Genomic DNA, 27,379 nt, shown 5'->3' with positions numbered 1-27,379 from the left:
TCCTTCTACCTCCTCTGTCGGCCCCTGGAGACCTCTTCCTGGGGCGGGGGCGGGGGGTGGTGGTGGTGGTGCGTGCTATTTGAACGTAACGACAGGCTGACTAAATTTTTCCTGGGTAGTGTGTTCAGGGCATTTCTACCATTAGAACCCATTCTGTATCCTTACAGACCTCCTCATTATGGATGGATTTCTCTATCTCCAAACATTCCTAGGATTTCTAGATGCTGTCATTGAGTCCTATTATTTTTCTTGTTATTCTTATGATTTTTCTTCTGTCACTTTCTATGGCCAAATCCTCTTCATCTGTCATGGAACTGGAGGCCAATTTCCTAAAAATCATCACTCTTGCTTACCATGGTTATTAACCAATAAAAGATTCAGAATCAATCTGGATTTCTTCAGTGCTGTGGCAACATCAAATCCTTGACATTTCTTCCTGGTGTTAAGACTTCATACATTGGAACCTAACCCGTTTAATCTTTGTCTGTTTCTTCCTCTTAAGAAAAAGGATCTAAATGTTCCACTTTGGTTATGGGAACTAAGGTTTTTGTAGATTAGTAATTAACAGTAATAAAAAAAGTTTTATTGAACACTAACCATGGGTCAGGTTCTAAGATTCAAGTATCTTCTCAATGGCCCCCCCGAGGTAAATATCACATTATCTACATTTTGTAAATGAAGGTGAGACCTGGAGTCCACAGGGTTCATCCTTGTGTCCCAGGAAGGGTAAGATCTGGTGAGTACATGGGATCCCAGAGGGAGGAGCCCAGGTGCTGGGGCCACAGCACCCTGGAGAACTGAGCCATAAAGGTACACAAAGTGGAGGAGAAGGCCTGGGGCATACTCGCCTTCCATAAGGGTGTCTTGAGCATTACTTCATATCCCGGATAAGTTTCAGCCTGATCAACAAATCTGGAAAAATAACCCACTGACAGAAGAGGGGTGGTTTACCTAAATTTCCTAGGGGTGAAGGTAGGTGCTGAGAGCACCAAGACAGTCCAGGAAGCAAGCCCCCAGGGGTTCCGGAATCCGCGGCAGGCAGGTCAGCCTGGAGCTCAGATCCCGCTCCCTCACCCCGAAGAGCTGTCCGGATGGTCCAGCCCCGGCACCTTCTGATGATAACTGAATCCCACGTGGAGATGTCCCCACAGAGAGGATGGAGCGCGCGCAGGGACTCGGCAGTTGGGTTTGGGGTTGTGATGGATGAACTGGCATTCTGGTTTCTGTATCTGTCCCTTTTGAGTTTGATTAAGGAGCGCCAATTCCCCAGAGCCTCATATATGGTGGGTGTACAGGCAGATTAAAACTCCTCAATCTGCAAACCAGGGAACCCAATCCTGTACCTTACTGACTCACAGGGGAGGGAACGTTTTGCCCTCTCCTTTACCTTCTCGGACCCTCTCCTTCCTCCTCCTTCCTCTGCCGGGAGCAGAAGGTAGAAATCAGAGTCTGGGGTGTCGGCGAGGCCATCGTTATCACAGGGTGTGGTCACTGTGTTTAGAGGCTGGCCCTGGGGGTGGCGCTCCTGGCGGCCTCCCGGACCCCGTGAAGAGCCTGTGCTCCTGGAAAGTTCACCTGAGCACGTGCACACTCTCCTGAGCATTCTCGTTCCCGTCCTTGCTCTTGAGCCCTATGCCATGAGGCTCACCAGGGTCCCAAGCACTGGACCGCACTCAGAGGGAGGGGAGAGGCCTGGCTCTGTCTACACCGAAACTACTCACTCCAATCCAGCTCTTGTCGGCTCTGAGCGAGGGTCCTGGGCACTCCCACAGCCATTAATAACGTGGCACTTTGCTCCTCCTGAGCTGCCTGGTTACTGAGGGAGGGTGCCCAGCTGGGGAGCTGGGCAGGAGGCAGGCACTCCTGGATTGATGTCTTGGCTCTTAGCAGAGCCCATCACGGAATTCCAGCCCTGAGACAGCACCCAGGGATGCGCTAGGACCGCCAGCCTGGCCCCGGAGCTGAGGTGGTGACCAAAACCTAGTCCTGCCTTCGGGGAGCCAGCAGTGCCCCTGGTGTGATGGAAAACTCCACACAGCAAACAACGCAGAGAGCGCCTTCCTCTTAGCACACTTTCCCTCCATGGAGAAGGGCATAGGGATGAATAAACAAATGGCTCTTGAGGTTAAACAATAATCTCAAGAATAATTTGCCATATCTTCACGGATCTCTCTCTGTTTTCAGTGTTTCATCTTACTTTACGTGATTTTGGCGTTTTGAGGGCAAAATGAACATTCACACTTCCACACCCTCAGCACGCTGACGCTTTGGACTGGATTGCTCTTTGCTTCGAGGGGGAGGGTGCTGTCTGGTGTGTTGTCCCCAGCGCCTACCCAGTAGCAACCCCTGCTCAGATGCAACAACCAAAAATATCTCTAACTGTCACCGAACGTCCCCTGGAGGGCGCGATCCCCTCTGGTCGAGAACCCACAGCTTTAAAAGGTGGTACTAGTCCTTGCTAATTTGGGGGTTAGGTTTGAGTAGTTTCGGTACTTGAACTTCTTCAGGCAGTGATCCCATTAAAACACCCTCACTTTACCTACCCCCGTCCCGTTTGTTTATTTGGGAATGACAGTCACCATTGGGCCGAGGGCCAATGCTGAGGGACCAACATTTAGCCAGCTGGCTCCTGGAGAGTTTAACATTAGGTTTTGTGGGTGTCATTTGGTCAGTGTTCCTAGCACGTTGGGAGTTATCTGGGGACCCTAAATTCAACACAAGGGCTCAGACCAGAGTGGGGACTGTCCTTTCTCTGTAGAGTCAGAGTTCCAGATAACCCGGAAGTCACTCAATCCCGAATATTTGACAAGAGCCCACTGACCTCTGTGAATGTGTGCCAGAGACAGGCAAGTGACGTGGTGAAGACACGAGTTCCAGGCACTGAAAAAGTCCTCCTTCTCGGTTGTCACCTGCCAAATTGACAGAAGAAAAATAACCGCTGATGATATTCTGAGAGAATCGAACTTCCTAGCAAGGCAGATGGCAGATAATGCACATTTCAGTACAACCAGTAAGCGGGGGTATGTTGCACGCAAGACCTAGGCTGGCCTCTGTCACCCCCAAAAGCTATTCGTTAGATGGAGAAATGCCATAAACATACTGTGAGTCCAGTTTATGTGTTTCTATTAATTCCTCACACATACCAAGCATGGCCACCACCAGTTGCCAATTCTTGAGCTCTGACAGGCATCGAAGAAACAATTTGAAGGTGAGGGACACAGAACGTGAGATGGTTTTTAATCAGGTCACTCCATGCCTGGAGAACTCTAAATAGCAGAACGAACTACTTAAATCTAATCTGCAACAAAACTGACCCACCTTCCCTTCCCTCTCCCCCCATTGTACTCAGGTACTGCCACATGTTTTCAAATTCTTTTTTCTTTTTTTTAACGTTTTTATTGGAGTATAATTGCTTTACCATGTTGTGTTAGTTTCTGCTTTAAAACAAAGTGAATCAGTTATACATATACATATATCCCCATATCTCTTCCCTCTTGCGTCTCCCTCCCTCCCACCCTCCCTATCCCACCCTTCTAGATGGCCACAAAGCACAGAGCTGATCTCCCTGTGCTATGTGACTGCTTCCCACTAGCTATCTGTTTTACATTTGGTAGTGTCTATATGTCCATATATACACTACCACTCTCTCACTTTGTCCCAGCTTACCCTTCCCCCTCCCCATGTCCTCAAGTCCATTTTCTAGTAGGTCTGCGTCTTTATTCCTGTCTTGCCCCTAGGTTCTTCGTGACCTTTTTTTTTTTTTTTTTTGATTCCATATATATGTGTTAGCATACAGTATTTGTTTTTCTCTTTCTGACTTACTTCACTCTGTATGACAGACTCTAGGTCCATCCACCTCACTACAAATAACTCAGTTTCATTCCTTTTTATGGCTGAGTATTATTCCATTGTATATATGTGCCACATCTTCTTTATCCATTCATCTGTTGATGGACACTTCGGTTGCTTCCATGTCCTGGCTATTGTAAATAGAGCTGCAATGAACATTGTGGTGCATGACTCTTTTTGAATTATGGTTTTCTCAGGGTATATGCCCAGTAGTGGGATTGCTGGGTCGTATGGTAGTTCTATTTTTAGGTTTTTAAGGAACCTCCATACTGTTCTCCATAGTGGCTGTATCAATCTACATTCCCACCAACAGTGTATGAGGGTTCTCTTTTCTCCACACCCTCTCCAGCATTTATTGTTTGTAGATTTTTTGATGATGGCCATTCTGACTGGTGTGAGATGATATCACATTGTAGTTTTGATTTGCATTTCTCTAATGATTAATGATGTTGAGCATTCTTTCATGTGTTTGTTGGCAATCTGTATATCTTCTTTGGAGAAATGTCTATTTAGGTCTTCTGCCCATTTTTGGATTGGGTTAAATCTAATCTGCAACAAAACCAACCCACCTTCCCTTCCCCCTCCCCCCATTGTACTCAGGTACTGCCACATGTTTTCAAATTCTTTCTTTTCCTTTTTCTCTTCTTTTGTCTTCTTTTCATTTTCTTTTTTCTTAAAATTCTGCTTAAAAGCTTTTGCTTGAAATTCATTTCCTGACAGTTCTGGAGGCTGGAAGACCAATATCAGGGTGCCAGCATGGTCAGGTTCTGGTGAGACTCTTCCTGGCTTGCAGAAGGCGGCCTTTTTTCTATTTTCACATGGCAGAGAGAGAGTGGTCTCTTTCTCTTTTTATAAGGAAACTCATCCCATCATGAAGTTCCCACCCTCATGACTTAATCTAACCCTAATGACCTCTCAAAGGCCCCGTCTCCAAATGCCATCACATTGGGAATGAGGGCTTCAACACATGAACTTCGGGGGGGGGGACACAGTCGTTCAGTCCATAACAACATTCCTTTTGATTTTCATTATAGAAATGTATGTACAAATTCTTAGAGGAATCTTGTAATTGAAAGACCATGGACTTTGGGGCTTGAGAAATAAAAATTGAAACTATAGCCACATTACTATCCACCTTTGTGGTTTGGACAAATTAGTTCACTTCTGAGCCATTAAAAATGTTTTTTTTTTAATTTAGATATAACTGACAATAGCAATATGTTAGTTTCAGGTGTACAACAAAATGATTCAATATTTGTGTATATTGTGAAATGATCACCACCATAAGTCTAGTTCACATCCGTTCACCATAGTTACAAACATTTCTTTTTCTTGTGATGAAAGCACAGGGACTATAGTTAATAATATAACTGCTTGTATATTTGAAAGTTGCTAAGAGAGTAGATCTTACAAATTCTCATCAAATTGTTTCTTGAATGCCTGTCACATCTGCAGCATTGGCATTTGGTAGTGGCCGTATTTGACATGTGTGAGGAATGAGCCTCAAGATGGAAATTAAACTCACAAGACATTTATGTCATTTATTCATCTAACGAGTAGCTTTTTTCAGCTCTACTCTGTGTAAGATGGTCTTTCAGTGACTCTAATGAAGCAAGTTGTTTGCTTTATTTTGTTTTTTAATCAGAGGGAAGTGAAGAAATATAACTGGAATAAAATAAGAATGAAGAAAATACACAGAAAAGAGAAAAAGGTGCCGAATCACAAAGCTGGCAGTTACAGTCATTTCGGGAAGGCAGATTCTTATCTGACCAGAGCAGAGTGTGAAATTTGGCACTCTGACTTTTTCTGGTTTCTTCTTGCCTTTGTTTTCCCCCATGGAGAAGGGCAGTGACACTCTGCAGTTAGCACTGAGTCTACACTTGGAGGCTGAACCAGAGCTTGATCTTCTGGTCTGCTCGCTTTGACCACTTGATCATGGGATGGAATGTGCCCCATATACCTCTCAAAGGCCACCCTGCCTAGGGTGGGGGACAGCACCCTCCCCCTCGAAGCAAACTGAACGGCTTGGTATTTAAACTTTCAGCAATTCTCTCTGCTCAAAGAAATAACACTCAAGTAGAAAGTTAGACTCTCTGTATCTGCTTCCCATTTGCTTCCAACTCATACCCCGAGTCCTCTGGTTGGAAGGTCACCTGGCTTCCCCAGCTCCCCAGTTCTTCCAGGGCCTGGAGGACGGACTCCTTTGTAAAAATCCTCCTGTAACAGAGAGCTTTGTGCTCCAGTGGAAAAACTGGCAGCACACAAAGCCTCTACCCATGTATAATTTAGCATGGTTACCTGGGGCGCCAGTCACAGCTCAGAGGACCATGTCACATGCGCCTCGGGGTCCCCATCTAAAACCGGGGCATCTCATGACAGTGGAGGGAGAGGATAATGTCTGTCTTGTCCCCTGCACTGGTGTCACAATTACAAATGAAAAGACACAGTGGAGATAGGCGATTCTCAAAGGAACAGCCCACAGAACATCGCTGGCAGAGGCGAGGACAACAGCTGGCCAGACACACTCATGGTCCTGAAACTCTCCCATCACACTGCAGAGGAAAATGCCAGGAAGTCCATGCTGAAGCCCAGTGGACAGGCTCTCCTAAACATGGATCAGCTGCTCTCCACCACTGCATGGGAAGGAGAGAGGAAGGATCAACTATAATGCGGATGTGTCCAGGTAGAATTGCGGACACTAAGATTTTTTTAAAAGTCAACGTGTAAAGTAAGTTTTCACAGGACTGATCAAGAGAAAAGCAGGGACAGAAAACTGGCCGGACCACATGGAACCCCGCTTGAAGAAGGGACATCACATGGGAAAAGCTTGCAGAGGGACTTTTGCAAAACTGGCTGTGGCTTAATCCCTCCAACAGGATGAGGCAGAAGTAAAAAGCAAGTTCAAGTTAAGGGGAAAGGCCCCTTGAAGGCCTGCCAGCCAGCTCCTGGGTGCTTTTCCTTACATGTCAACATCACTGTGCTGCTGCAGGACCCACTCGAGAAGGCTCAGTGTAACCTCATCCTTGCTGGCAACTGGCCCCTGGCATGGGCCACTTCCCAGATAGAAAGCCTGGCACGACTCACCCCCCACTGAAAAACAGCACCCAGGACTTGGAATGTGTCGACAGGAAGGCAGCTTTACGAGGGCAGATGCCCAGGAAAGCAACCGACTGAGAAGCCTCTGGTCCCTTGAGTTAGTTGATTGGCAGGAAGTAATAGGTTGAAGCCAACTGAGGGCTGCACAGTGGTCCACATGCCTAGGCAGGGTGGCCTTTGAGAGGTGTTTGGGGCACACTCCATCCCGTGATCAAGTGGTCAAAGCGAGCAGACCAGAAGATCAAACTCTGGTTTAGCCTCCAAGTGTAGACTCAGTGCTAACTACAGAGTGTCACTGTCCGCAATTGTAACCCCGCTGACAATTGCCTTTGCAATGCACAGAAAGTTTAAATTTACTTATTGCACAAAAACATTGTAAAACAACAGAAATCAAATATCTAGCCCTCCAACGTTACAAAATCTTAACATGAGGTTTCAGGAGAAAGGCTTTTAAAAATGACATGGTGGTTGTTTACTTCAAGTGGTAGAGCTGCTCCTGAAAACTTGTGTGTAAATTAGCCGTATACAAAACAAACCCTTCTTAAAATGCACCAGGTAACAGGCACTGTTTTAAGCCTTTTAATTGCATTTGCTCATTTAGCTTTCAGAAGTCCTGCAGGTAAGCATTATTGATATCTTTTATTACCTTCATTTTGTAGGTGGAAAACTGTGACACAGAAAGGTTGAGGAACTTGCCCAAGGCTGCAGAGCTGGGTTTGGACTAGGTACCCAGCTTTCTGAGCCCACGTTCCTAATCACAGGGTACACTGCCTCCCAATGGACTCATGGGGAGTTAGTTCCCTGACCAACACCTGTCCTTCCCAAATACACAGTTTATAAAGATGTATTGTCACACTTGGTCAGGTTTGATGTGAACCACACCCCACACTTAAAGCCTCTAAAGGACATAAATGCTTGTTTCCTAATAAGTCATCATACAGCTAAGACAGAGCTGAACTCATAAAGAAACCCCTGCTGCCTCATCTTTGGTGGATGCCCATATCCATTCCCCCTTTTTCTTTCCTAGAAACACCCCAAATAGCTTTGGGTAGCAATATACCCAGTTAAAAACACTTACCTCCCTACAGCGGATCTACAAAAAAGCCTCAGCTAACGTCATATTTAATAGTCAAAGATTGAGTGCTTTCCCCCTAAGATCAGGAAGACGATGAGGTTGTCCATTATCTCCACTTCTATGCAACATTGTACTACAGGTCCTGACCACAGCAATAAAGCAAGAAAAAGAAATTAAAGGCCTAGAATTTGGAAATGAGTAAGTAAGACAGTCTTCATACAAAAAGACGTGATGTTTTATGTAGAAAATCCTAAGGACTATATAATAAAGCTACCAGGACTAATAAGCCAATTAAGGAAAATCACGAGATACAAGACTCTGATATACAAAAGTCAATTGTATTTCTGAATTCTAGAAATGAACAATGGGAACTTGAAATTTCAATGCTGTTGCAGTAACATCAAACATATGAAATACTTACGGACACCTTTTACAAATTACTTGCAATATCTGTACATGAAAACTGAAAAAAAATTTGCAGAAGGAAATTTAAAAGGAGCACCTAAATAAAGGGAGAGATATACAGTGCTTGTGGGTCAGAGAACTCCATATTGCTAAGACATCATTTCTTCTCACCTTGATCTACAGATTCAACACAATGCCAATCAAAATCCCAGCAGATATTTTTGTAGAAATTGAGAAGCTGATTGTAAAACATATGGAAATACAGAGGACTTAGAATAGTCAAAACAATTTTGAGGGGAAAAAAAAAGGTGGACGATTCACTAACTGATTTCAACACTTAATATAATGTGACAGTAAACACAACAGTATGGTATTAGGATAAGGATGAAGTGTAGATGAATGGAAAAAAGTAGAGAGTCCAGAAATAGAGCCACACATGCATGGTCAACTGATTTTCAGCAAAGTCACGAAGGTAATTGAATGGGGAAAAAACAGTCTTTTCACCAAATGGTGCTAGAACAACTGAATAGCCACATGCAAAAACAAACAAACAAATGAATCTCACCCTTACTTCACACCATATACAAAAGTTAACTCCAAGTGGATCATGAACCTAAAGGAAAGAGATAAATCTACAAAACTTCTGGAAGAAACTATGTGAGAAAATTCTAGTGACGTTGGGTTAGCCGAAGATTTCGTGATACATGACACAAAAAGGTTGAATTTCACCAAAATTAAAATTCTGCTCTTTCTGACACTGTTAAGAAAATGAAAACATGGGTAATGGATTAAGAGAAAATATTTGTGAATCACATATATAATAAAGGGCTTCCATACAGAATTTATAAAGACATCTTACAATTCAATAGTAAAAAAACAAAATCCAGTTAAACAAACAGGCAAGAAATTTGAACAGACACTTCACCAAACAATACAAACGAATGGCAAATAAACACATGAAAAAGATTTGAGAAAGGCAAATCAAGACCGCAATGAAATACCACTCTACACCCACTAGAATGGCTAAAATGAGTAAGACAGGCAATGTTAAATACTGAGGATGCAGGGCAACTAAAAGTTATTGCTGTTGGGAATGCAAGTGGTTCAGCCACTTTGGAAGGCAGTTTGGCAGTTTCTTATAAACATATACCTACTATGAACCCAGCCATTCCACTCCTAGATATTTACAAAAGATAAATAAAAACATATGTCCATACAAAGACTTGCACGAGAATGTTCATAGAAGCTTTGTTCATACTAACAAAACTGGAATCAATCCACATATCCACCAACTGGTTAATGGATAAACAAATTGTAGTGCATCTGTACCAAGGAACAGTACCCCACATTAAAAAGGAACACCCAACGTCTTGGATGGATCTCAAAAGCATTTTGTTAAGTGACAGAAGCCAGATATAAGAGACTATGCACTATGCTATTCCATTTATATTATATTATAAAAAAGGCAAACCTACAGCAAAAGAAAAATCAATGTTTTCCAGGAGTCAGAGTCAGGGGAAGGGATGAGACGAAAAGGGGCACAAAGAAATGTTTTTGGGGTAATGGAAATGTTCTATCGTGGTGGTGATTATAGGACCATATGCATTCGTCAAAGCTCATTGATAAAATACTTGAAATTGGTGAATTTTAATATATAAAAATTATATATATTATTTTACAATATATATATTTATAATTATATTTATATATACATAAAGTAAAAAGCTGACATTTTTAAAATGCTCACCTCCCCAGACTCCTTTGCAACTAGGGTTAGACATGGGACCCCCACGGCCAATGAAAGTAGGCAGAGGTTTACTGGGTGGTGCTTCTGTGAAAACTGTTTTCCTGATAAAAGAGAGCCTGAGCTGGCATGTGCCTTCTTCTCTTTGTCCTTTTTCTAGTTTCCTGCTTGGAACTCAGCCATCTTGTGGGTCTAAGAACAGTTAAAAGCCACACTAAGGAGTTGTATTAGTTCCCTAGAGGTGCTGTGACAAATCACCACCATCTTGATGACTTAAAACAACAGACACTTATTCTCTGACAGTTCGAGAGGCTGGAAGTCCAAAATCTAGGTATGGGCAGGGCCATGCTCCCCCCAGAGGCTCTAGTGGAGAATCCTTCCTTGCCTCTCCTAGCTTCTGGTGGTTGCCAGCAACCTTTGCATTCCTTGGCTTGTGGACAAATGACTTGAATATCTAATATCTGCGTCCATCTTCACAAACCATTCTCCTCTGTGTGTGTCTCTAGGTCTCTCCTTTTCCTGTAAGGACACCAGTCATATTGGAGTAAGGCCTACCCTACTTCACTACGACCTCATTTTAACTTGGTTATGTCTGCAAAGACCCTATTTCCAAATAAGGTCCCTTTTATAGATACTGGGGGTTAGGACTGAACATATCTTTTGGAGTGGGGGGGTACACAATTCAACTCACAACAGGAGGGCAGAGGGGAAAGACAGCAAGAGCAGGGGCCCAGCTTTAGCCGCGGACTCACAGCGCCTGCCTTCCGCATTCTTCGGGCTTCCGTCTTTTATTTTTATTTTTTAATTAGTTCATGTCTTTTATTAACCAATCGTACCCAGCCATGTGGAGATCTTTCTTGTCCTTTCAGATGTTTGAGGTCTCCTGCTAGTGTTCAGTAGGTGTTCTGTGAGAATTGTTCCATTTGCAGATGTATTTTTGATGTATTTGTGGGCGGAGGTGAGTTCCACATCCGTCTACTCCGCCGTCTTGATTGGAGCCCCTAGGCTCCTGTTTTGGCAGCATTTAAAGCATTCCTTCCTTGGTACTCAGCCCCAAATCCATTTGCTATGTCCTTTGAATTTGTTTTCGGTGCTCACTCTTAAATCTACCCTCTTCCTTTTCATCTTACTGTGGATAGAGGGTGGAATCAGGTGGAAAAAAGAGTCCAGTCCTGACCAATAATCGTACACATTTGCTGAGCTTGGATATCAGATCCTACGACACACTTCAGGTACCACATGTCTTAAATTATGCCCATCCAATATGGAGAACAATACAATATGCAGTTACTTAAACATTTTATACGAAGTAAAGTAGGTCAAACAATGATTTTTTCCTCACTTTCCACTTTTCCCCCTCAGGACAGCTGCTCCCACTGTCCTTAGCAGCCCACCCCCTAGACCTGTGAGCCCTTGTCCAGGAGGGAGTAAGCCCTGTACCTGCCCAGCAGATGACCACCTCATAAAGTAATGGAAATGGTGCACCCCAAATCATCCAGGCCACAGAGTCTTTTTCTTCTCCTTCTTTTTTCTCTTCTTTTCCTTCTCTGTAGTAGGTAGAGCCTGTGGCCTGGCTTCACCAGACCTACCCCGCCTCCAGCACATGCTCACCTGGCCTCACCTCTGTTTTGCTGTAGATCCCTCTGTAGCCCGTGTGCTTCCCACTCAGCCCTGGCTGGGGAGGCTGGGGTCTCCGTGGGTCCGGTCTGCATCTCTCTCTGACGGCACCCTTGGTGTGGCCAGAGCGTGAGGCTTCCGCCGCCATCCCCAGGAGGCCAGTCCTCACCTACTCAGCGCACACCTCCACCTTCCTGCCTCTCCTCCTGTTTGACTTTCTGTCTTGTCTTTGTGTGTGGGGGGGTGTGTGGGGGTGTGGTCCACATATATTTTTCTGCCTTCCAGTATTTTTTAATATTTATCTTTTTTTCATCTTTCTGTATTTCTCTCCCGAAATGACTCCTTTCTCTCTTTTTTGGTAACCTTACTTCACCACTTCTCCCTTGTCTATATTTTTAATGTTTCTGGAGTTTTCTGCCTTTCTGTATTTTTTTTATTTTGCTGGGTTTTTGTTTTTCTATTTTTTTCTCTCCTATCATATTTCTATGTCTGCATTTCTGTCTTTTTTTCCTGTGTCGTTTGAGCTGTCTTTTCTCCTGACCCCTCTGTCCCTCTTTCCTTACGTGTTTGCCCACCATGTTATTTCTCCCTTTTCTCTTCAGGTTTGTTTCCAGATTAAGCTTGGTTCCCTCTGGGTGGTTTTGAGCAGAGGACCCCCTTCCCGCCACCTGCAGCCTCTCTCCCTGAACTCTGCCCTCTCCCCAATTCTGCCACCCTCTTCCTGCACCAATGGGCAGGTGCTGGTTTGTCTCCCACTAGCTTCTCAAAGAAAGCAGGGCGGTTGGGTCCATCAGCTGTCAGCTCACTGGTGGCTTCCTGAACTGGGAATATGGGATTCTTGATACCTTTACCCTAAGCTTTGAACCTGAGCTACAATTCCAGGAGAGCCAGTTAAATAAATCTCAGCCAACATCCTACTATATACGCAAAGTATATATATGTGTGTGTGTGTGTATATATATATATATGAGAAAGGACACAGGAGGGCACCCTTATGTCCACTGTTCCAGCTTGTTTCCTATGAGGATAAGTAAATGTTCTCAAGATGCCCCAGAGAGGGCTGTGTCCTGGCTTTGGGGACCTGAGGGTAGGGGCCAGCCGTGAGGTTCATGCTCGTCTCAGAGCCTGGGTCAGAGTTTGAACCCAGGGTCCTTGGCTCTACCACCCCACCCCACCCTGAGACCCTTGCTGGGCCACAGCTCTGCACTAGGCTCACTGCACCAGAATCCCCCCTTCCCTCCGAAGGTGGAAGGTGGCAGCGTTGCAGGGCTGAGGGGGTGGAAGAGCCCTTGTGTGGGGAGATGAGTCGCCTGGGTGCAAGGCTGGGATTCCCACAGAAACACACCATGAGAACGATGGCTGCTATGACAGTATGAAGGTGCCCAGCATTGGGGACCTCCCCAACACACCCACGTGCTCCGCAGCGCTGGTCGTGGATGGTGAAGACATTTTGGTTTTAGGGTGAGTCCCAGGCAAGTCCAGTAACTGTCCCTAGACCTGGAACACAGATGTATCTGGTCTGCCAGGGCGTGCCTTGTCCCCAGCTGCCAACAAAGCTGTGTGAGCGCAGACCTGGCCCCCTTCCCTCGGCCCTCGCTGTTCACACAGAGGGCTCCCCCACGGACAGCCTGGGCCACAGCAGCAGAGAAAGCATCCTTCCCTACGGTGCTGGGAGCAGGTTCTCCATAAGCGTGCATTCAAAGGCTCCCCTCCACTCTGAACCGTCCAATCTCAGAGCACTCCCTCCGCTGCTTCAGAGATGTGCACGTCCCCTTCTCTCCCCCTCCCCCACCGACAGCTCCCCCTCCCCCAGGTTCCCCACTCTGGTCTCCCTCCTGTGAAGTGGGCACATCCATCCATCGGAGCCCTTGCCACGCTGCTCTGACCAGGGCAGGACTGCGACCTGCCTGGCACCCAGCCCAGTGGTCAGGGCCAATGGGCACATGAAGGACCCTCCCTCACAGACGCTGGGAGTCGAGGTAGATTCCAGGGGAAGGGGTGAAATGAAACTGGATTCAGAGGGCATAGAAAGAGCAAGAGGAAATTCAGTAGAGAGGAGTATACACAGCAAGGTGTGTGGGGCTCCAGGTCAGCCTTCTCACTGCACGGCAGCTACAGCGTCTGCAGCTTTTGGGGGGATTGCCAGGGTCTCTGCAGACTCTTCTCTCTTCTCTCACCTGCACTGTCCTCCAAGCTCTGGTCTGGGGCCTGGCAATATGAACAGACCCCAAAGACAGAGCCCTTTCCTAGCGAAGACCTGACTAATTTTGTCAGGCACATAAAAGATCCAGGAGTGGGGATGGGCAGGGGGGACACACATGTTTGATCTGACCTGTTTCTGAATCTTTTCGCCATTAAAGCTTGACTGAAATTGTCAAAACATGAAATCAATTTGGTCTTGGCAAAAGGCTCCTATAATTGAATACATTACTTCCCAATTTCTCCTCCTCTTCCCTTTTCGTGTCAAATGAAGTGTCTGCTTCTTATTACTTAGCCTTTCAGAAGAGAAAACAATTGTTGGATGACACAACCTCTTTGGTCATGTAAGCGTACATTTGAATACATGCTTCTGAAATCGATCTTGATCATTTTCAACAACAGATATGTAAACAAACAAATGTTGGATGCCGTCTTCCTTTCTTACAGTGTCCTCATTTCACAAGTTCCTTCTAATGTTCCGGTGGATGGAGGGATAGAGGTAGGGGTGGGGGTGGGAATCAGGAAACCATAAATAGATTTAACAGGCACCAAAGCGTGCATTTGGAGTACCGTCAGCTAGAAAGATCTTGTTTCAATAACACGATCTTCGCATTTAGCTGAAGACTACGTTATGGAGTCTGACTGCCCTTAGTGACTGCTTAAAGCTGACATAAGGCAGAATAACGTACATTTAATATGTGAAAGAAATTAGCCCTCAAGATCTTTGTTTCCTGAATCTCTGCAGCAGCTCAGTTGGTGCTTGGCACACAAGACAGCTGGAGGAGGCCTTCCTGGGGCGGTGAGGGAAAGGCAAGGGGTACAGCACGCAGAAAACTCACCCCGTGGGGGTCTAGAGTGAACTCAGGGAACAAGAGATTGGGACGGAGAGCACAGAACCCACTGTAATTTGGACTCCTCAGGGCTCTGCGTTTCCATGTCCACGAATGGCATCCTATCTTCCCCAGCCACAAACGGGAGCCCCAGGGGCATTCTTGACTCCACCTTCAGCTTTCTCCCCGTTAAACTATCACAAGTCTCACCGACCACCCCTCATGCTCACTGCCACCACGCCCCAGGTCAGGCTGGATCCCAACTCTTCTGGGATGATGGTTACTGTGGCCTTCTAAAGAGTCACCCTCTCAGCCCTGACTCCAGAACGATCTTCCTGACACCAACGTGCTCAGGCCATGACCCCCACCCATCACTTGCAGGGAAGGTGGAAGGTTCTCAACCCCGCACTCAGGGCGCACAAGGCTCCCCGTGGTGAGGACCCGCCGTCACCGCCACGGTCACCCTCCGGCCAGCCTCTCCAGCCTGGGAACTGGGATGCCGATGTCTCGAGGCTCAGCCTGAGCCGGACAGTCACTCGCTCATGTCACATGCCTCGCCTCCGAGGTCCTGCTCCCCTTGCCGGGGGATGGTGTGAAAGGGCGTGCTCTGCCGGTCACCACGCAGGACTCAGCTCAAGGACGCTCCTTCCGAGAGCCACCCGACACAGAAAATGGGGCGGCCCTCTCTCTGCTCCAGACCCCTCTCACTGCACATCCCCCCGACCCTAACTGCCACCCATCGCTCCAGCTGAGAGTCCGTGTCTTAGTCAGCTTTGAAGTCCCAGAACTCACACAGTGCAGGGCACGCTATGTCACCGAGCAGCAGCATATGTCATACAAGGAACTATTCAGTAAAAATTCAAACGTTTACAGGCCTTCTTTTTTTTTCTTAATTGTTTATTTAAATCTATATATCTGAAGCTCCGATGAAGCACTTTTATTTCACTCTCACTCAGAGGCTTCTATTTTTGGCTAACCTTTTGGAATTCTGAAACAGCACCCATCTCATTATGTTGAGACGACCACCGCGTGAGCCTCTGTGTGCTCCTGTGTGCTCAGCAGGGAGAGGGCCTTGAGACACTTGTACGGGGTGAATTAACACTAGGGGTTAAAACACAACAAAACAGCCTATTCGGAAAGCCTGAGCTGTTGGCGAGCAGGAAGGGAAGAGTAGCAGGTCGCCGAGAGCTGCCACATGAAATTCTAGGGGCAATAGGTGGTGGTTTGTCCCACGGCCAGGCTGCTAAGTTGATGAGGGGATGGGCTGGACTTAACACTGGCTGACTTGGGAGGCCAGGCTGGGAGGTGTTAAGCCCTTTATAGGGACATATGTGATTCCGTCCTTTGCATTATGCTGTGTCCTAATGTCATACACCTGTGAGCTTGGTCCCACGTTCCTCATGGAGGCCCCTGCAGCCTGGCAACTTTGCTGTTTCCCTTTTCTTAGTCCTGCTATCAGGGTGTTGGTTGTAGGCAAAGTGCTGGGCCCTAGGCTGTCTCTCATCACAGCAAGAACTTGACAAATGTCCTGATCCCAGCTGACCATAATGGTCTGCCCACTGGCCTTGAGGAAGGGCAGAATAAATAGAATAATAGGCTCATTGCTGTTCACCCAAATTCTACGGTTTCCAGAAGCATCAAGCCCCAAGATGTGTCAACCTCCTAATCACAGAGAACTTCAAGAAACTGTTGTTAAAGCCCATAGTGAACATCATGCTTGACAGTGAAAGGTTGAAAGCTTTTCCTCTAAGGTCAGGAATAAGATAAGGATGCCCACACTCGCCATCCTTATTCAACATAGTACTGGAAGTCCTAGCCAGAACAATTAGGCAAGAAAGAAATAGAGGCATCCAAATTGGAAAAGAAGAAGTAAAATAGTTTCTATTTGCAGATGATATGATCTTATATATAGAATATCCTAAAGAGTCCCCCCAAAAACATTATAACTAATAAATGAATTCAGTAAAGTTGTAGGATACAAAGTCAAAATACAGAAATCAGTTGCATTTTTCTACACTAACAGTGCAATATCTGAAAAAGAAATAAAAACAGTCTCATTTAGAGTTGCATCAAAAACCAATAAATTAACCAAGGAAGTGAAAGATCTGTACATTGAAAACTATAAGGTGAAAGAAATTGAAGAAGACAAAAATAAATGAAACAATATACTATGTTCATGGATCAGAAAAATTAATATTGTTAAAATGTCCATACTACCCAAAGCAATCTATAGATTCAAAGCAAACCCTATCAAAAATGTTTTTTTCCCCAGAAATAGAAAAAAAAGTCCTAAAATTCATATGGGACCACAAAAGACCTCAAATAACCACAACAACACTGAGAAAAAACAAAACTGGAGATATCACACTTTGAGATTTCAAACTATATTACAAAGCTACAGTAATCAAAACAGTGTGGTGCTGTCATAAAAATAGGACACACAGAGCAATGGAACAGAATCAAGAGCCCAGAAATAAAGCTATGCATGTATGGTCAACTAATATTTGACAAGAGAGCCATGAATACACAATGGGGAAAGGATAGTCTCTTCAAAAAAATATGTAGAAGAGTGAAATTAGACCCCTATCTTACACCACTTACAAAAATTAACTAGAAATGGATTATAGACTTAAATATTAAGACCTGAAACCATAAAACTCCTAGAAGAAAACAATGTCTTGACAACAATTTTTTTGGATTTGACACCAAAAGCACAAGCAATAAAAGCAAAAATAAAGAAGTGGGACTACATCAAACTAAAAAGCTTCCACACAGCAAAAGAAACAAATCAACAAAATGAAAAGGCAACTTGCAGAAAGGGTGAAAATATCTGCAAACCATCTATGTGATAAGAGGTTAATACCCAAAATATATAAGAAACTCATACAACTCAATTGTTTAAAAAAACCCAAAAACCAAATAATCCAGTTTTTTAAATGGGCAGTTGACCTGAATAGACATTTTTCCAAAGAAGACATACAAATGACCAAAAGGTACTTGAAAAGATGCTCAACATCACTAATTATCAGGGAAATACAAATCAAAACCACAATGAGGTATCACCTCATACCTGTTAGAATGGCTATAATCAAAAAGACAAGAGATAAAAAGTGTTGGTGAGGATGTGGAGAAAAGGGAATCCTTGTGCACTGTTGGTGGGGATGTAAATTGGTACAGCCCCTATGGAAAATAGTATGGAGGGTCCTAAAAAAATTAAAAATGGAACTACCATATGATCCAGAAATCCCACTTCTGGGCATTTATCTGAAGGAAATGAAATCACTATCTTGAAGAGATATCTGTGCTCCTATGTTCATTGCAGCATTATTTACACAAACCAAGATATGGAAGCAACCTAAGTGTTCGTATATATACATATATATATACACACACATATATATACAATGGAATATTATTCAGCATGAGAAAGAAGGAAATCCTGCCATTTGCAACCACACAGATAGACCCTGAGGTCATTATGATAAGTAAAATAAGTCAGACATAGAAAAACAAACACTGTACGATCTCATTTATATGTGGAATCTAAAAAAGCTGAAGTCATAGAAGCAGAGTAGAATGGTGGCTGTCAGGGGCTGGGGGCAGGAGAAATGGACACATGTTGGTCAAAGGGTACAAACTTCCAGTTACAAGAGGAATAAGTTCTGGGGGTCTAATGTATAGCATGGTGACTATAGCTAACACTATTATACTACATACTTGTAAGTTGCTAGAAAGTAGATCCTAAATGTCTCCCTTTCCACCAAACATGTAATTATGTGAGCTGATGGGAGTGTTAACTAACACTATTGTGGTAATCAGTGTACTATATATGAATCATCACATTGTACACCTTAAAATTACACAATGTTCTATGTCAATTATATCCAATAAAGCTGAAAAAAAAGGAGAGACTCCCCCCCAAAAGAAACTGTTGTTCAGTATTCAGTCACTTATACCAAGTCAAACTCACCAGTAATTAGGGTGCCATAAACTAGAAAAATGTCATTTCTATGGTATGCTCTTCAACCATGAGCCCAGAGTTTGGTACATGTCCCCATAGATCTGCCTCTCTCTGAAACTAAGCTGTCTTGTCCCCTTGTCCTGTCTGGGCGACTTGCCCAACGGTCCATGCCTGGGCCTTCCTTACCACCTTGGTCAGGGCCCTGCTTCCTGGGGTCCAGCCTCTGGGATGTAAGATCTCTAATAGAAGGTTCAGAATCTCTAGGGTATGTCTGCCTGACTTTAGGGCAGCCCTCAATAGCTCACCTCTTGCCAGACTCCTGTGACCCTGGACACTGGCCCAGACCTCCCCCGTCATCTGTCACCATGCTCTTTGGATTCCATGCCGCTGGCTGGCCTGGGCACCCACAACTGTGTTTTGGTGTGACACTGAAAATTGTCTAGCACAGAACTGACACTTGGTGAAGGTTGTTGCCATTAGCCATTTCTTCTTTTCCCCAATTAGTGTATCAAGATTCAGCAGCTGAATCTTGGAAACTTCTAAGTTTCCAATTTCATATACCAAAAAATGGTAAGTGCCTGTAATGCAAACAACCTAAATGCTGTGAGGCACCACTTAAGTTATATCTTTAAATGTTTTAATTGAGGAATAAGAGGCATACAGTCAGATGCATAAATCTTAAGTTGACAGCTTGATGATTTTTTACATGTGTATGTAACCATGTAACCACCCAGGCCAAGGTATAGAAATTTCCCAGACCCCGTTCTGTACTCCCTCTCTGTCAGTACCAGTCTCCCACTCTCTGATCCCCAGATAACCATCTGCTAATTTCACCCCTTCTTGAATGAATGTCATATAAATGGAATCATACATTATTAATTTTTTCTGCCAGGCTTCTTTCACTACACATAACATCTGTAAAATTCACTTATTTGGTTGCATGTAACAGTACTTTATCCCTTTTTATTGCTGGATACAATTCTGATGTATGAAGATACCACAACTGGTTTATCCAGACTCACGCTGATGAACATTCGGGTCGTTTCCAGTTTTTGACTATTATTGATACAGCTGTTATAAACATTCTTGTATAAGTCATTTTGTGAGCAGGGTTTCATTTTTCTTGGGTAAATACCTAGGGAGGAAAGTGCTGGTCGTCGGGTGGGTATATAATTAACTTTATAAGGAACTGCCAAACTGTTTTCCAAAATGGGTATTACTATTTTACACTACCAACAGCAATTATGAAAGTTCCCCTTGTTCCATATTGTCACCATGATTGAATTTCATCAATCGTTTTAGTTTAACACACTGCAGTGGGTGTGTCGTGGTATTTCATTGTGGTTTTAATTTCAATTTCCCTGATGACTAATAAGATTGAGAAAAGTTTAATGTGCTCATTACCATTCTTTTATCTTCTTTTGTGAAGTGTCTTTCAAGTCTCTTGTGTAATTTTTCTTAGATTATGTCTTTTTGTTACTAAGTTAGAGGAGGTCTTTATATATTCTGGATAAAAGTCTTTTGTCAGATACATGTGTTGCAAATAATTTCTCCAAGGTCATGGCTTGTCTTTTTGCTTTCTTACTGGTGTCTTTTGGAGAACAATTTTTTTTTAATTTTGAAAAAAATCCAATCAATCAATATTTAATTGAATGGTTAGTGCTTTTTATTGTTTTTCTAAGAAATCTTAGTTTACCCCACTGCCAAAGACAGGATATCCTATGTTTTCTTCTAAAAGTTTTATAGTTTTCACTTTCACTTTAAGTCTATGGTCAATTTCAAATTAATTTTTGTGTATTATGTGAGGAATAGGTCAAGGTTCATTTTTTTACCATTCGGATATTTAGCTGTTTGTGGCACAATTTGCTGAAAAAATTTATCTCTTCATCATTTAATTTCCTTTGTACCTTTGTAAAAAGTCAAATGAACATATATTTGTGGGTCGATTTCTGGACTCTATGGTGTTCTATTGATCTATTTGTTTATCTTTATGCCAATCCCATACTGCCTGGGTTATCGGAGCATTAGCATTAACTCTAAAATCAGATAGTACAAGGCCTGCACATTCCTTCAAATTTTTTCATAGTTGCTTTGGTTATTTTAGGCTATTTGTATTTCCACATGAATTGTCAAATCAGCTTGTGAGTTTCTACAAAAAGTCCTGCTGCGACTTTGACTGAGATGGTGTTGACTCTGAAGACCAATTTAAGGAAAATGAACATCACAGCAATACTGAATCTTTTCATGCACAAACATGATATACTTTTCCACTTATTTAAGTTTTCTTTAATTACCTTCTGCAATGTCTTATAGTTTTCTATATACAGATCTTGCACTGTTTGAATTTTTATTGTAAAATATATTCCTAAGAACTTCATGTTTTTTAATGATATTGTAAATTTAATTTAATTTTACATTTTGTTTTCCAATTGTTTATTGATAGTGTATAAAAATAAAATTTATTTTGGATACTGAGTTTGTATCCTGTAACCGTGTATTGATTTACTAGTTCTGGTAGAGTTTGGGGGTATTTTTGGTGAAGTCTTTCATATTTTTTATTTAAACAACTATTTCATCTGCAAATTAAGACAGATTTATTTCTTCCTTTACAATACTTGTCATTTATTTCTTTTTATTGCCTAGCTGTTGCACAGCTAGGACCTCCAGTGTAATGTCAAATAGAAGTGGTGAAAGTGGACATTCTCACCTTGTTCTCCCTCTTAGTGAGGAAAGCGGGCAATATTTCTCCATTAGATATGTTAACTATAGGTTTACTGTAGATGTGCTGTTTCAAAATTGAGGAAATGAGTTTCTATTTCTAGTTTGCTAAGACTTTTTATAACCATGAACTGATGTTGGAGGTTGTCAAATTTTTTTTCTGCATTATATAATCACATAATTTTTCTCCTTTATTTTGTCAATGTTGTAGATTTCATTGATATTTGAATGTTAAATCAACACTGCATTCTTGGAGTAAACACCACTTGGTGACATATTTTTCTTTGTATATATATTGCTGGATGCAATCTTTAATATTTTATTATACATTTCTACCTATGTAATGAAAATATTGGTTTATAATTTTTTCTTTGCAATGTACTTATTAGTTCTCATACCAGTATTATATGGGTTTTTGAAAGAGTTTTGTGTAAGACTGGTATAATTTTGTCTTCAAATGTTTGATAGGATTCAACAGAAAACCATCTGGACCTAGAGCTTTCTTTGTAGAATGTTTCCATCACAAATTAAATTCATTTAATAGATATTTTTAGCTCCCCCCGTTTGTTTTTTTGCTTGCTCCTGAAAGTTGTGTTTTTCCAGGAATTTGTTCTAAGTTCTTGAATTTATGTGCATAAAGTTGTTCATAATATTCCCTTATTGTATTTTAATCTCTGTCCTATATGTTATGATATTCCCTCTTTCATTCTTGATCTTGTTAGCTAGTCCTTTATCTCTTTTTCTCTTGATCTGTCTTGCTAGGGATCAATCAATGTTTAATCATTTCAAAGAACAGACTTTTAGGTTTGTTGATTTTCTCTAGAGTTTATTTTCTGCTTTATCGATTTCTCTCTAATCTTTATCATTCCCTTTATGCTACTTACTTCGCTCTTCTTTTTCTAGCTCTTAAGGTGGAAACTTACATCATTTACTTAAACCTTTTTTTATTTTCTAAGATAAACGCTTCAAGCTATAAATTTCCCTCTGAGGACTCTTTTCACTACACCCACCAAATCTGATACGTTTTGCTTTCATTATCGTTCAGTTTGAAATATTGTCTAACTCCCCTAGAGAATCCTTCTTGGATTCACGGAAATGAGTTGCTTAATATTTATTTCGGAGATTTTTCCAGATATCTTTTTGTTATTGATCTCTAATTTAACTCCATTATCAATAGGGAAAATATTCTGTATTATTTTGATATTTTAAAATTTTTATTGAGATTTGTCTTACGAACAGCAACTGTAGTTCTGGGTGTAGTTTTCAATAAATGTCTATAAATGCTAAATAGATAGAGTTGGATGATAGTGTTGTTCACATCTTTTAAGCCATATTGAATTCCTGTCTATTTCTTTCACCAATTATTGGATTTGTCTGTTTCTCCCTTTGGTTCTGTCAATTTCTGCTTCATGCTTTTTTTTTTTTTTTTTTTGGCCAGGCCACATGGTATGTGGGATTTTAGTTCTCAAACCAGGGATCGAACCCACGCTCCCTGCAGTGGGAGCATTGATGCTTAAACCCTGGAACGTCAGGGAAGTTCCCCTGCTTCATGTATTTTGAATGTCTGTTATGGTGCATACCTATTTCAGATTATTGCCTTCTTGATGAAGTGGTCTTTTAATCTTCATGAAATGACCCTCTTTATCCTTGGTAACATTCTTTGTCTTAAAGTTTGCTTTATCTGATATTAATTTAGGCTCTCATGTTCTAGTTGCAAGCTATATCTTTTTCTTGTCTGTATCTTTATCTTCAAAGCATATAGATGAGAGTTTGCTTATTTTAAACCCCATATGACAATTTAATTGCTTTTTAATGGGAATGTTCAGTCCATTTATATTTAATATAGTTACTGATAATGTTGGGTATAAGTCTACTATACTACTATGGTATGTCTGTCTCCTTAGGTCATTAGTTTTTGTTCCTTCTTCCATGCCTTCTTCCAGATTAACTGAGGATTTTACTTTTTTGTCTCAGTTTACCTTCTCTATTAAAATATATATTTTTTACTATGACAGTCTGCCTTTAATTAATAACAATTCATGTATAACATAAGAACCTTATAATAGTATAATTCCAAGTACTTTAAATCCCATCTTTTGTGCTAAGGTGCCATACATTTTACTTCCATATACATTATAAAACCAAAATAACTACGATTACGTTTGCTTTAAATAGCCAATTGAATTCTAAAAAGTTTAAGACAAGAAGGAAGGTGTCATTAATATTTACCTACACATTTTGCATTTTCACTGTTCATCTTTCCTTTAGGTTTAAATTTCCATGCAATTTCATTTTGTTCAGCTTGAAGAAACTTCCTTAACATTTCTTCTAGTACAGGTCTGCTTATGACAAATTTTCTCAGCTTTCCTTTACCTGAAAATGCCTTAAATCATTTTTGATACATATCTTTGCTGGCTCTAAAACTCTAGGGAGAAAGTTGGTTTTTTTTTTTCCAGCACTTTAGAGATATCTTTTCCACTGTCTTCTGGCTCTACAATTTCTAATGAAAGTCAACCATCATTCTTATCATTTCTTTTCTGTTTCTAATGTTCCTTCTTCTCTGGCTACTTTTACAATTTATTCTTTATCTTTTATTTTCAGCAGTTTTACTATGATGTGCTTCTGTTTTTATGTTTGGTTGGTTGGTTGGTTTCAATCCTCTCTGTCTGAATCTTGTGAGCTTTCTGGATTTGTGTGCTGTCATTTTTTTAAAAATTGGCTGATACCTTTTCTGTTCCATTCTGTCTTATCTTTCTCTGAGACTCCAAGTGCATGTATATTAGAGTGTGTGATTCTGTCCCACAGGTCACTAAGGCTCTGTTCATTTTTATCAATCTTTTTCTCTCTGAGCTTTAGCTCAAAGGATTTCTATTGATGTCTTCATGTTCACTGACATTTTCCTCTGTTGCGTCCAATCTGTTGTTAATTCCACCCAATTAATTTTTTTAATTAATTAATTAATTTTTTTGGCTGCATTGGGTCTTTGCTGCTGTGTGCAGGCTTTCTCTAGATGTGGCAAGCGGGGGCTACTCTTCGTTGTAGTATGCGGGCTTCTCATTGTGGTGACTTCTCTTGTTGTGGAGCATGGGCTCTAGGCGCGCGGGCCTCAGTAGTCGTGGCATGCAGGCTCAGTAGTTGTGGCTCGCAGGCTCTAGAGCGCAGGCTCAGTAGCTGTGGCACATGGGCTTAGTTGCTCCGCGGCATGTGGGATCTTCCCAGACCAGGGCTTGAACCCGTGTCCCCTGCATTGGCAGGCAGACTCTTAACCACTGCGCCACCAGGGAAGTCCCAATTTTTTATTTATAGTATTGTATTTTTCAGTTCTATCCCACTTGGGTTTTTAAAATATACAAAATTTCCAAAAGTCTCCTGAAAATTTCATTTATTATGTCCTGTCCACTCTTTAATAAATTCATCATATTTTTTAAAAAGTGCTTGTCTTCTAATTTCACCACTGGAGTTATTTTTGGTGTCTTTTTCTATCGACTGATTTTTCTCTTGATTATGGATTACATGTTCCAACTTGTTCACATGTCTGGTAATATTTTATTGTATATTGGACACTGTATATACTACTCATTCTAGATCCTGTTATTTTCCTCTAAAGAGTGTTGAGTTTTATTCCAGCATGCTGTTAAATCAGTAGCAGATAAACTTGAATCTGTAGAGGCTTGGTTTAATTCGTTGTCAGGAAGAATCTTTTTGGTTTTGCCTTTAGTATCTTTTAATTCTACTTGTAGTCCTTGAGGAAATCCCCTTTCCTGGGACATAGGTTTTTATACCTAAGGCATGGCCCTTCTGGTGTTCCACTGGAAAGCTTTCCATACCTCTCTAACTGGGCAGAACTCAAACTACATATTCTGTGTCCTATGTGGTAGGCAACAGTTGAATTCTCTGCTCAGCTTTTTAAGTCTTTCAAATGAAGGATCCCTTGCTCTCTGGAGTCTTGTCCACCTATGCATATTTCAGATATCAGTTAAAGATTTGAGTAGTGTTAATACACATATTTTGAAGTTTCCCTCTCTATGGCTCCCTTTTTTTAAATTTCCCCCTTCAATTTTCAGTCTTTCTGACAGTCCCAAACTCTATCTGCTGACTCCTCAGGACATTAAGATTGAGGTTCCCATGTGGTAACTTCTTCTTTAACCTAAATGTAGGGAAAGGCTTTCTCTCTGTTAAAATCCATTTGACTACACAGAAGTTAAACACCTTTTTGCATGGCAAAAATTACCATGAACAATGTCAAAAGACAAGTGACAAACTGGAAGAAATTTTTGCAATATGACAAAGGTATAAGATCCTTAATATAGAAAATTATTGTACAAAAATACCAAAATCCCTATGGATAAATGGGAAGCTAATATGAACAAATAATACCTGAAAAGTATGTTAAAATAGCTCTCACATAGATGAAAAACTATTCAAACTCACTCATAATTAGAGAAATGGAACTTAGACCAATATAGACATATAATTTCTAACCTATCAAATTGGCAAAAATAAAAAAGTATGAGAACACATTCTGTTGATGAGGCTGTGAAGAAATAAACGTTGCTGGGGAGAATGCAAACTGGTACAACCTTCTGAGGGATAATTTGACAATACTTAACCAAACTACATATGCACTTACCTTTGGACCCAGCAATCACACTTCCAGAAATCCACCCTAAAGGTACACCTTAAGCAATACTAAATTTCATATGCATACAATAAAGAGGGGTTGAGTAAGCTACGATACATCCATACAGTGTATTATTCTGCTGTTTTTCTGTTTGTTTGTTTGTTTGTTTAAGAATAAGGTAGATCTCTATGAACTGATATAGAATGCTTTCCAGGACATACTGTTAAGAGGGAAAAAAATACAGAAGAGTATCTATAGTATGTGATCCTTCATGAAAGAGAGAAAACAATATAAGAAAATACAAATGTATCTGATTATTTGTGTGAAAGAAATAAAGGAAGGATAAGCCAAAAACTAAATAGTCTGTTCACCTATTGGAGGTATGTGGGGAAAAAAGAGAAGAATGGAAGTGGGGATGTAGGGGTGAGGAAGGAGTGACAGTTCTGAGTATACTTTTTGTACAGCTTTGATTCTTAGAAACTTAGTAATGTTTCATGTAGCCAAAACATGAATGGATTCAAATCAACCAGGATGTTGGGAGATCCCAGAGTAGAATACAAATAGCCACAAATGAACCTAACTGTGTTGCAAATGAATAACACAATCTCACTGAAGGAGAAGGAAAGAACAAGTCAAAGTAATTTTGGAAATACTATTTTGATTAGATACCGTAAGCTAAGTTCACAAAGACAAATACTGTATTCTAGTTGTAAATGTGTTTCTCACAGAGAGATGGGTTAGCAATTCTGAAACTACTTAATGTGTATACTAGGGAAGATCAAATAAGTAAACATAGTAGACAATGAAAGCCAGATTTCTCACTTTCTCAGAGAAAGAAGTTACAAATAGGAAAGAGGGAATGCTTGTGGTTTGGGATTGGAATCAGAACTACCAGTATAAACTCATGGTTTCTAATATATGTGCATACAGATCTGTGTGAGAATGTGTGAGTGAGTAAACCTATATCTATTTTCTAGCTTAGAACAAGCCTAGAAGTAGTGACACTCCAGTAGCAATTAGCACACTCAGCAACCAGATATTGATTTTTAAATACTATTCTCCAATAAAAGGAACCAGGGACTCTAGGAGAAATGGTTGATTACAGGTTGGGCAGGGAAAATATGAGATGAGCCTGGAACATTTTATGGTACCAAAAAATAAGGAAGTGTTTCAAAAAACAAAAAGATGGGGACATATCAAAGAGATACAGGGGCTAGTTAAACTGAGGGAGATCTCAGTGGCCAAAGCTGGAACAATTTGAGCA

General features: G+C 41.6%; 1 protein-coding gene across 1 annotated transcript in view; it reads right to left on the bottom strand.

Annotated features, from left to right (window-relative positions):
• Positions 1-27,379, bottom strand: part of ACOXL (acyl-CoA oxidase like) — a 317,745-nt gene that overhangs the window by 72,654 nt on the left and 217,712 nt on the right. Inside the window, 1 exon segment of the mRNA XM_036873780.1 lies at positions 2,822-2,909. Coding sequence (XP_036729675.1) covers positions 2,822-2,909 — 88 coding nt within the window.

This window comes from Balaenoptera musculus, chromosome 13, assembly GCF_009873245.2.
Source record: "Balaenoptera musculus isolate JJ_BM4_2016_0621 chromosome 13, mBalMus1.pri.v3, whole genome shotgun sequence".
In the NCBI taxonomy this organism is placed as follows: Eukaryota; Metazoa; Chordata; class Mammalia; order Artiodactyla; family Balaenopteridae; genus Balaenoptera; species Balaenoptera musculus.
The sequence above is the reverse complement of the archived record's forward strand: the minus strand, read 5'-3'. Positions and strand labels throughout refer to the sequence as shown.